Consider the following 11,836-nt stretch of genomic DNA (forward strand, 5'->3'; position numbering starts at 1 on the left):
TGTCGAAGTGTCTGAATATGAGAAGATATTAAAAAAACCATATCATGTAAACCCAAGCAACGAAGGAAGAAAAAGGGCACTAACTTATTATTATTCTATACTAAGTTGTACGACCAGATTTGGCTTTCCTCAGGGTGCTCAAGAAAACAATCGCCAAACTATTACAACAACAAACCAAGAGAAAAAAGGCAGATGCAGAAATCAGCATGAGGCCCCCCCTCCCCTCCCCTCCCCTCCCGCATGCAGATGAACAATTCTTCTCCTCCTAAATAATGCAAACATGTGGTCCCTTCCCTTTGGTTACATATGCCGTCACATTTGCACAATTCCAACAAAAAAAATTCAAAAAAGAGTAGTAGTTATTAAATAAAACAAAAGCAATCAACAAATGCGTCGAATTTATACGTCCATATCACTTTCTTTTTTAAGGGTGAAAAAACAAATGCGTGCATGCGACGTAAGAACATAGGCGTCGAGACAACAGTAACACCAAACAAAAGTTAAAATTAAGCAGAAAGAACAGCAGCCATCGTCCAACTACAGAAACAGAACAAGCTTTCATAAAGTTGCGTTATCTATCTATCTCCACAAGTCAAAACACACTACTATATTACAGGAACCATTAAAGTAAAAAAAAGAAGAAAAATTACACCATACAGAAAACCCACTGAAGTCACCAGAAAGGCTAGCAATTTTGGTGCTGACACGTGAAGAACAGAAGAGGCTTTAATTGAAAGATGGTGAATGTGTTGAGGAAGCAGCAGCAGCAGCATGAGCAGGAGGAGGTGGCGGTGGCGGTCCTCCAATGATGATGGTTCAACAGAGGCTTTCATACGGCACTTGATGAAGCAGCCAGCCAAAGCGGCTGTGGCATTGGCTTGGGAGGGAGGGCCAGGCAAGCATCGGCACAGCAAATCTCCATCCCATCAAGATTGCAGATAGGGAAAAACCCACAGAATATAATGGTGACAAGGTCACAAGAAGGAAAAAAAAAAAGGGCCAAGAAAGTGAGGGTTGGGACCCAATTCACCCACCAGGCGTGCAATCTCACTTTCTTGGGGGCCTACCAAGGGGTTATTAAGTCTACTCCTCCCATCCCAGGCGGCAAGATGGATGAGGATTTTTGGCAATTGAGGCATGTTTAACCTTTTTCTCGTATGCGTCAAGATACCAATTCATGATTTTCCACCTTTTCATTGAAGCATGATACACAAATTCAGCTCCCCGCTGTTACCATCTCCATTGGCACGACAGAGACACAAACACACAGATTTCAAAAACCAAACTCACTGGTTCCTACTCAATCATTGAAGTACAAGGCTTGAAAGAGTGGTTCAAGCAGGCTCCAGCTGCTTTGTGACTTCAATCTTCACTCGCAACGATATCAAACATCTTATCTTTGCCCCTGAAGCAACCCCACTTCATAAAAACCTGGACTCCAGCATCATGCTCTTATTCTTGAAATTCGTCGACAAACCTCTTAATAGAAACTAATAATAATATACTACTTCACAAAACAAGCTAAATGAGGATATGCCAGTGTAACTAATGCCCACTTGACAATCCATGCTACTGATCTGGTCGCCAAGAACAAATTTTATAGTGCATCAAGTCCCAGGGACTTGGCTTTGACTTTCAAGGATTTCAAGTAATGGATTGCCTCGTCAATGACAACAACTGCGTCCTTTCCCTTCCCACCAGGGATTATGCTCTGCAGAATGCTAACCGTCTCACGTATCTTCTCTTTCCTCCATCTTTTCTTGCCAGATAAAGAATCTGATTCTTCCGATACTTGATTATCAAAATTGCCACAACTAGATTCTGCATCATCCTCGATCTCAGAGAGCTTACGAGGTTTCCCAGAGCTTAAAGCATTCACCGGAGATGGTACTTCATAATCTCCAGATAACAGTTTACGCCTCTTTGTTGGACTGGCAGAACTGGCTACTTCTTCACCTCTTTCCTCAAACCACTCCTGTATACCATGTTCCGTCATAGTGCTGGGAGAATGACCAGTGCTCGTTACCTCATCGTCATCATTATCTGAATACTCATTCTCGTCATCAGAGTACAGCAAAGCATTCAATTCTTCAGTATCTTCATGCATTTCGGTTTCTACATCATCTCCATGGTTGTCTTCATGATGTTCATAACTTGTAAAAGGGGCAAAGTTGGAAAACATGTCCTTTTTCACACCGAAATCTTCCATCAGAGGGTCATAGGCAGCGGGAACCTTTGGATTCCAAGATGTCAGGCGCTGCATGGGAGCCCCAACTCCGGAATTGTAAATTAAGGTGGTTTGACCATCACACTGATCAAAAACAAGAAATTTCTTCTGCGCACAGCCAGTGCTAGCAGTTGGAATTCCAGTTCTACCACATTTTTCAGTCAGGTCAGAAGGAAGCTTCTCCTTTTGCAGAGAGTTCAGTCCAGGAGCAGACTGCCAGAAACGTGGCAGACAATCAAACCAATTACATGGTCCATTTGGTTGGCTTGCCTTGGACTGCGGCAGCCCAGAAGACGTGAACGGGGGAAAAGTCCCGTCGATATAGAGCTCATTCAAGTAGGGGTTCATACAGGCAGCAGAATTCTGTTTCCCCACGTCACCTGGAGCACCCAAGTAATTAAGGCAGGGTGCTTCCCGTCCAGAATCTGGGTGATGGAACCAGGATCCAAAGTCCTTTTCCATTCAACCACACAATCACCTAAAGAACATCAGAACAATAAACACTCAGGAAATCCAAATTCTAGAAAATAATAGATTTCAATAAATATATCTAAACAAAAAAAAATTTCCCCACGACGTACCACTTTCAAGAACTTCAGTAATAGGAAAGCTGATTACTTCTGTAGCTTTGACAAATGTTGGAAAAACTAAAAAAGAGATCCTGCTTAATTTGAACGCTCTAATACAGTAAATATATCTACGTGACAGGCTTGAGCAAGTGACGGAAATATTCAGCCTGCAGCAAATTCCACAGACAGATTAGTTTTACACGCATACACATGGAGGAGGCATCTTGAAAAGCTAACGCTACAAATAGACAAAAATTAATAGGAATCTCAATATGCAAAGCAAGGACACGTATCCTGACCTGGCAATCTTGAAGAGGTTGAAAGCATGCTATAACTCTAACAATTATGGTGGCACACCCAGCAACTCCATTTTCGTGTTTCAATGCCCGGAATCTTGTTTGACTCGCTGCTTGGCACACCATAACTACTTCTTCCCTACCCTTTCACCCAATCAACACCACAATCTTCCAGCAGAGAATGATCAAAAAACTAAACTATTGGCACTTCCCTTTGGCCTTCAATAAGCACTACACCAAATCTTCCAACAGAAAAAGATAGGAGTATCCAACTGATGGCAACACTTCAACTCGAAGTGAACTAGTACTACTGTATTACTGGCGACAAAGATTTCCGAAGATGATAGAGAAAAGCTAGCAAACAAATTAAGACAGTTTGACTGAATGATGGAAATGATGAAAATACACCACTGATTGAATGCTGAAAAAAGGGAGAGAAATTCGAGTGTCTAGAGGCAGATTCAGCTAATCCTGCGGACGTAGCAGGGAATGACAATAAAACGAGTAGATCCCATGGAAGTTATCTAAGAAGCAGGTTCTTGAATATACTGAGGCAGCAAAAAAGGGACTGGTTGAAAAACTTTGGGATGTACTACAGAATCACACGACAGTACAAGTTCAAGGAGATAACTTTGCGAAACACATCAATGGAAAGACTATACCACCGCATACTGTTCTTCACTAAATTCGATCGCCACGGCTGTTCCTTATATTCTACAACTCAATAATCCTGTTGAATATTAAGATTAATCAGATACAGATCAACAAAGATGGATAAAATCACTGCTATTATAAACCTTAAAAAAGCAATCTTTCCCAGCTAAGAAAATCTTAGAAAAATTTCAAGATGAATGTAATCATAAAAACGCGACCTTTACGTTGTTCCGGCCAAAGAAAGGCTACCGGGGAAGAACCTATGACAACTGATGCTGGAAAGTCTGAAAACCCATTTTTTTCTATCAATATGTAATCTAGTTGTGTCCAAGCTCCAGAAAAAAGAAAAGGGTAAATGATCTCAGACCAGAAAATTGTTACAAGGCCAAATCATAACAGATTTCCGCCATTTGGATTTCTGTTAATTAAAGAATTTGTCTTAAAAATGCCCATCCAAGTGCTGCCCTCAGCTCAAACAAACTAAAAAGAGGGATCTTGCCGTTGAAATTTTCTACTGTATAGCATTTTCACCTTTTGTTTTTAAAATATCCAAAGCAAGTAAAGGTCATAAATTTAGTCCAGAATTACAAAAACCTACAGCAAGCAGCTAAATTAGAAACAGCCCATAAAACATTAGTACCAGGAAAATCACTAAAACGCTAAAAAAAAAACCCAAGAATCACATCGAAACAGAAGAAAAGGCGCAGCCTTTGAACTTACTGTGAGAAAACCAGAAGCCCAAGATCCAAATCGCTTATCCTTGAAGCCACCAGAAAGGAGAAGCAGAGAAAAAGATTGAAATCCACCAGAAGCAACTAGCAAGCTGTAAGTTCCCCCAAAGGCCAAAAGGCAACAGCAGAGCGGAGCAGAGCAGAGCACAGAGAAGAGCAGTGCGTGCTGTGTGTGAGAGAGAAAGTGAGTGAATGAGAGAGAGAGATATTACACAGTCAAATGTGAGGAGTGCACGAAGGGTGAGACTATATAGACAAAATAATTGACATCGGCGCTCGCGGTGGGGTTGGGGGGAAGGGGAGTGGGAGGGCGTGGTCTGGGGGGAGGGGGGGGGGGCAGGTGTTTGTGTTTGTGATGTCTTTCTTTCTTCTTTTGGTGCGTGTGAATTTGGCTTCTTTCATACGTGTGAACCGCACGCTTGGGTGGTGTATATTATTATTGTTTACAACAGCCATAATAATATTGGATATTATTAACGTTATTATGACAATTTTGGAAATAAAAATAAATAAATATATACTTGGAAGAAGAAATCATTCATGGCCATATCTTATTATGGGTTTTGGGTTGGTTGTGGAAAATTGGTGTAAATAAATTGCAATTGCCTGCTACTCATGATGGTCCGTGGAGAGGAAGGGTGGGGGCCTCTATGGGTGGACCCATGGCCCATGGGTGGTTGTATTATGATGATTCTCCACAATTGCAGATGACCAATCGAGTCTGGGTTGGGTTTGTTGACTAGGCCCTCAGGTTTAGGTTTGGTTTGGTTTAGGTGTTCTTGGTACTTTTATTATTTCCTTTTTTTTTTTTTTTGGTTTTCAATTTGGGTTGAGTGATGACTATATCTATTTGTTATTATTTGTATCTTTCTCATAGACGAGGATTTTATGGAATCTTCCTCACTTCTTAATTCTTTTACTTGAAATGTCCAAATCACCCTTAAGATTTGGCTACAAAAGAGACAAAACAGAGAGATGAAAAATACTTTAAAGTAATACTCCCCATAATGCATGTAATCTTCTTGATCTCACACTTTCTTTCGTATGGCAAAAAATAGAGGGTGATTTTTTTTTTTTTTACGTGGTTTCAATTGTTATAGTGTAATATTTTTTATTTTATAACTCCATTAAATCTATTGATTTTTCATGTCAAATATATTCGTGACGTGTTTTGTGTATTTTCTGTCACGAGCGCGACAGCAGTAGCATTTTTTTGTCAAACAAATCATGCTGAACGACTTTCAACTGATTTATTTATTAATAAAATTGGCTTCTGTTTTATTTATATATATAAAAAAAAAGATTAGCATTTTGGCCACCTTTTGATTAGATGCTTTTAATTGATTACAGTGTTTTAGAAATTTCATGACAAATTTCATGATCTGATAAGCTTTAAAAGAATACTATTTAAGCAGTAAGTACTAGCTGCTAGTATTAGGTTTTTGTCACTGTACTACACTACTTGCTGACCAAAAGAAAAAGGAAAATTGATGTGGCACTGCAACCGTGATTGAGTTAGATTTGCTTCTTGGACTAATAATAGGCTCTCAGAACAGAATAAATATTTGGCCACCCAAAAAAACAAAAGAAAAAGAAGAAGGACATGAATCAATAGGAGGTCATCGTATTCTTCTTCTTCTACAAAATGGATCCACTGCTAGTGACAGTAGTGGATACTGCTGCTACTAACTCTTCAGCTACCACGTATGGTAGTACTACCAAAATATAAGCTCAATGAGGAGCTGGTCATCTAATGCTCAACTGGTTCCCTTACGTCTTCTCAATTCTCTTTTCTACTAACTTCCTGCCATAGCTATCATTGATTTTATTTTTTTTCCCCCAATAAATATGTATTAGATTTCACCAAATATTTATGACCAAATTCCAAGAAACCAACTTCCACTTGACCATCTAGCTGATTAAGGTGATTAGGCATCTCGAATATAACGAATTTTAATTGCGTTATTTGGTGACTTCATGATTATGTATGGTATGGTATGGTATGTCCATTCTCTACCAACTAAACATTTATGGCTAATTCTTTGGATGCAACTTGATCAGATTCCTTCTTGATTGTTTAGATTTGCATCACATATTAACTGAATAAGTTCAACAATTATGATTGTAATTATAACTAGTTTATACCTTCTTGAAAAACTAGACATGAACATATATGTAGGCATACATATATCTAGTACTAGGTGTGCAAGCTTTAATACATCTTAAATGTGTATCATGAAATAAAACCAGCTAAACCATGCAAATTTAGTAACTAAATTCTACACCATTAGAAGATGTATAATGAATGCAGATCTTCTTTTTAGGCACTAATCTTTTTTATAGCAATCGATTAATCTCTATGAACATCAGCATATGGATTTGTAGGCATAGAATAGGAGAAGAAGAGAAGACGAATGAAATCAAAGTTATAAAGGAATGGCATCCGATGTCTAACATGAAGACCAATGATTTGAAGCTTGACCGTTCAAACTCAGAATCATATAAACACAACTGTGGCCCCAGATACCAGCTATGGTATATGATATCTAAAACTTACATCCACCACCACACCCACCCGACACTTCGAGCTCTCAAGTTATCCAACCATATTCACCCGGTAGCCCTACTTTAGACTGGGGTTTTTTAAGAGAAAAAAAGAAGGCCACAGCCCACTGCCTTTTTTTTTGGTAATAAAAGGGACTATATATTAAAAAAAAACTTAAGTTATAGGTACAAAACGAGGGAAGCAAATTCCCTTAAGATCTGCATCTGCTAGATTTTTCAAAGCACGAGGGATACTATCATAGCATACAAAATTCACGTCTTGTTGAGCACCCAGTTTCGCCAATTTGTCAGCACACTGGTTTAGGTAATTCTCGGTAAGCATGTCTAAGTGTGACTTTCGGCAAAGCAGAGATTAGGAATTGAAGCATACTCATGAGTTGAGGTATCTGCAAATTCAAGCAAGTGTAGAGCAGTTTTAGCATCAACTTCTAATTCAACATTATGCAAGTTTAGAGAGGAAGCTAAGGATAGTCCATCCCTTATCCCCCACAACTCAGCAAGGATAGTACAGCCCAGTGCCTTTGAAGGCTCTACTCTTTTCCTTTTTTTTTTGACACTCGATAAATATATTTATCTATCTTACATCTACTTTTACTCTTATTAATATTCTATTTTGTTATAGAGGGGGATCCAATTGAACTTATGGAGAGACCGACGGGGGGACTGAATCACCATCAGACCAGATAAGTGCACTACACACCCTTCTACATTTGGAGAGCCACACCGGACGGACCTTTGAAGGCTCTACTCTACACATAAAAAAGTTAAAGGGAGTAGAATAATACTTTTCATTGATGTGATTTACGGCCGTGTTTGATCCATCAAGAAAAGCCATCAATGGTTGCCCTGAAACCAGGGAGAGAGAGACAGACACCATTTACTCGACTTTATTCGTATTACTTATGATAATAATATATTACTTCGAGTAGTATTTCATCACTACTGCTTCTTACCTTTTTCCCTTTTACATATATACATTTCTTTTTCTTCTCACTTTTTCAACTTTTGAAAGAGATTATGATAGGGAATGCGCAATTATATGGTAGCATTTAGGCTATTATATGTCATGCGCGGACCGAATTCGACTTTTCATCCTTTTTCCTTTACTTTGGGTTAATTTTCCACGAGCCACCTGTCTTTGGCATACATACGTTAATTATAGGCTGATTAAGATTACAATTAATTAATACACCATTTGTAGTCATGACGGGGTTGCATCAACATCATCCAGCTCACACATGATACAAATGGTGGTGGCCTAAACAAGACATCAAAATTTGAGACTAAAGAAATCAAATTTGCTCAGCTGAATTCTGGAATCAAATTAATTTGACGTATTTATTTTCTTTGGATGCTCGGAATCGATTGACGATCGTGTATGAAGGGAATAGATTCCGGCGATCAAAATCTTGTTTTTTCTCGGGGACAAAATTATCATATTGTGGTAGGTGTTTTGTGACAATGATAGTCAAATATCGAAATTTGACCAGTGCTCTAATCATATTAGGTTGAACGCAAACGCCACTATATGTCACATAAACGTACACCCATGCATGTGGAGCAGTGTCTTGCAGCTTTATTTAAGCACAATTAGTTTGGATTTAGAGGCTGTGGGATAATACTCTATTGTTTGTATAATTAATAAAGAATTAAGGGACCCTGTTGAGTGATACAATTGAAAACGAAAACATATTAGTTGAGAAATAATTCAGACTAATTAAGCAAAAGCTAACCAGATGGGACAAGACATCCACTAGCGAACGAATTTTGCTCAAGAAAGCAAACTCTGTGGTTGTTACAAGGAACTCATAGTGCACTTAATTACCACGTTAAGAGGTCGAGGGTTATTGAGACTAACTAGTAGTACTACTAATTCTTCTATATATCACCGTGAATGGTGGTAACCATTCTTTTTTTAAAAAAAAAAAAAAAAAATTTTTTAAGCAAGCTTCAAGTTACACAAGGAAAACAGGAGAAAATTAAAAGGGTTTGAGAGATTAAATCAAGAACCTTCTAGCTAGCGTCTCTAATTATTTTTTTTAAGATAAGACATTAATTAAAAATTTAGATGAATTGATATGGCGAGAGATTTTAAATACAGCAAAGTTTGTTTTTTATTTTCACTCGTCACCCTAGCATAAAACTCATCAAAAGCTTTTCATATCCATAGAGATGCGAATTGGTGCAAGTTTTCTTCTTACAAACGTGGAGAATTAGTGATGTTACGATCTGTTTGAGAAAGAAAGAAAAAAGAAGCTCAGTTGTCCAGATTGACGTTTGATGAGGCCAAGGGGGTTGGCCAGTGGCCACTAATAAAATAAGAAGATGGCCATGATTTAATCACCTGAAACAAATCTTGCGCACAGCAAAGAGGGATCCTGCGGCAGGCAGGCAGGCAAACCAATTGTTTATCAAGTCTCATACAAACTGAGGTTAATAAAAATGCATAGATTCATGCCCTATTGTTTGGAGTGGAGGGAACAATAAACACGCCCCAATCAAGTTCACACCCTTTCTAATTTCTTCCGCATCCCATTGGGTCTACCCTTTTGGTGGCACTTAACACACGAACCATCTGCATATTTAGATGAGATGTAAAGCAAAGGATTCCTCCAGGCACGTCTTAGCAACCATCTTCTTATTTAATTACCAACTTAACAAGTCTCCTTAATCATATATATATATATGTTCCTTTTTTTGTGAATGTGCGTTTTGTTTTTAATACCGACAGCAATTCAACGCAATACGCGTCAGGAAAAGAAGTGAAAAATGGTAATGGTCATAAATTGGACCACCTTCAAATGGTAGTCTTCGGACATATTTATCTCAAAGGCACAGAAAAAAACACATGATTGGAGAGGGAGGAAGAACAAATATACTTAAATGATAACGTCTAGACAAAGAACTTACCATTTTTCGAAAAAGGGAAATGTGGATAGCAAGCTGGAATTGGTCCATATTTATATATCTACATTCACAATTGTGGTTGATATTCATCTGCACTTTTAAAAGCATAAACATGACATAATATTATGTGTTGGAATGGAAGGTATGATAAAACAAATGTAGCACACATGCGGGCATCAACGTTCAATCTTTATGTCATGATCAAAATCAAATTGGCATTTCATGCTCAGAATACGATCCAAGGATTCAAGTTGTGGCAAATTATGGTTTGGGACCTAGGGTGTCTTCATGATTAATCAACTCCTGCAAGTTATGTTCTCTGGATTGAGACTTGAGAGCTTTAGTAATATTAATATTGCCATATGTATGTGGCCGATATTTTGCTGACCTAGAGTTGCTTTCTCAATTTTTGCTGTGAATGTAAGATGAAAGTGTCAGATTCTCATTTTTGGGGAGCACTGGGAAAAGAGAAAATCCCTTTGTCGACAAAAACCAGAATCTATATAGCCCACATTCTATTCTTTCCAATCGACACAAAACTTGAGCTGTAGATATTCGTCCGAAGTTTTGGTTCAACTACCAGAAACAGATTAACCAACAAAAAAAAAAAGAAAAATGAATTTTTCAGGCATGACCCGATGTTTATCTTCATGATATTTTACACACTAACAATGCATAAAATGTAAAATCTTCAATGTAATCCTTTTGATTAATGTTAGACAAAGGAAACATTCAAAAAGAACCAAAAACAAAAATGCTCGGAGGAAAGGAATCGATCAGGGGCTATGTCTATTTTTCTTGCATGCGTATCCTAAAGGGAGCTTTTGAGAAGGTTATATTTTTCTTTTTCGTTTGATGAAAAGGAAAGAGGTTACAACTTTTGTTAATTTTTCATTTATGTAGTATTAGTTGTTTTTCAAATTTATCATATCTGTATATGTCTGATATAATTTTTGTCATTAATATAGATTTAATTGATATATATATATATATAAATAAAGGAAAGGGGGTTTTGTGTTGCTTGTTAGTGCCATATTGGCATATGGAAGGGGCAATCAAAGAAAAGTGTGTAAGTTTGGTGGGGAGGGTGGGACATGAGACCATGGAGCCATTTGGTTGTGGATTCTCCAACAAAAAACTCCACGCTTCGAAAGCTAAACAATACCCTCTCCACTCCATCAGGCCGCACTAAAAAGGATTACTACTACTCCTCCTCCTTGTGCCCTCCTTTAAAAAAACTATACCCTCAACCAATACAAAAGCAGCGCAAAAGCAGGAATCCATGCTCTCACCTCCCCAGTATTATATTTGTTACATACCACCCACTTTCTTAGACTTTTTTCCCACCCCTTACACTTTATTTCCAATTGTTTAATTGTTATCCCTATTCACACAATTAAAGAAAAAAGTTCCACCAGAAACTGTCAACCCTCATGAGCCCACTTCTTCCTTTGCTTGAGGAAGGACGCATTGGGAAAATTAATGCGCTGCGCAGCTAAATTAATTGATTTTCTTTTTCTGATCATCCTCCTCTTGCTAAGCTAAGCTAAGCTAAGCTAGGGCTAGCAGCTGATGCCTTTTAAGATATGGAGAATAGGGTTGTGTTAGGTTTGAAATTCCATCATCAAACACGTGTGGTGGACATGGTTATGACGCCACGGCGGGATTTAAGTATCCCGGTTGAGAGTTTTGAGGCCCCCTGTGCTGATGTGCATGAAAAGGATATAAATCCCTTTTCTTTCCATTTTCTTTTGAATATTTGAGGCCTAAATTTCTGCTTATTAATTATTATACAATATTAATGAACATAATTAGATGTTGAAATCCATCGGTAGTAGACTAGTGTCATGCACGTTATTGGCTCACTCTTCCATTTTTTTTTTTCTG

The 11,836-nt window shown here is 38.1% G+C and overlaps 1 protein-coding gene across 1 annotated transcript; it reads right to left on the minus strand.

The window, feature by feature from the left end:
• Positions 1-474: 474 nt before the first annotated feature.
• On the minus strand, positions 475-4,697 carry LOC113750087 (transcription factor bHLH143-like). The gene is made up of 4 exons (XM_027294019.1): positions 4,467-4,697; positions 3,096-3,822; positions 2,809-2,963; positions 475-2,705 (listed from the first exon to the last, which is right to left on the minus strand). Exon 4 carries the CDS (start codon positions 2,687-2,689, stop codon positions 1,598-1,600), a length of 1,092 nt encoding a protein of 363 aa, XP_027149820.1. The 5' UTR covers positions 2,690-2,705; positions 2,809-2,963; positions 3,096-3,822; positions 4,467-4,697; the 3' UTR covers positions 475-1,597.
• Between the last annotated feature and the right edge of the window lie 7,139 nt (positions 4,698-11,836).

This window comes from Coffea eugenioides, chromosome 10, assembly GCF_003713205.1.
Source record: "Coffea eugenioides isolate CCC68of chromosome 10, Ceug_1.0, whole genome shotgun sequence".
NCBI classification, from domain to species: domain Eukaryota; kingdom Viridiplantae; phylum Streptophyta; class Magnoliopsida; order Gentianales; family Rubiaceae; genus Coffea; species Coffea eugenioides.

Bases quoted from the DNA above. Each gene is read 5' to 3' on its own strand.
- LOC113750087 (XM_027294019.1), bottom strand. From the start codon at position 2,689: ATGGAAAAGGACTTTGGATCCTGGTTCCATCACCCAGATTCTGGACGG.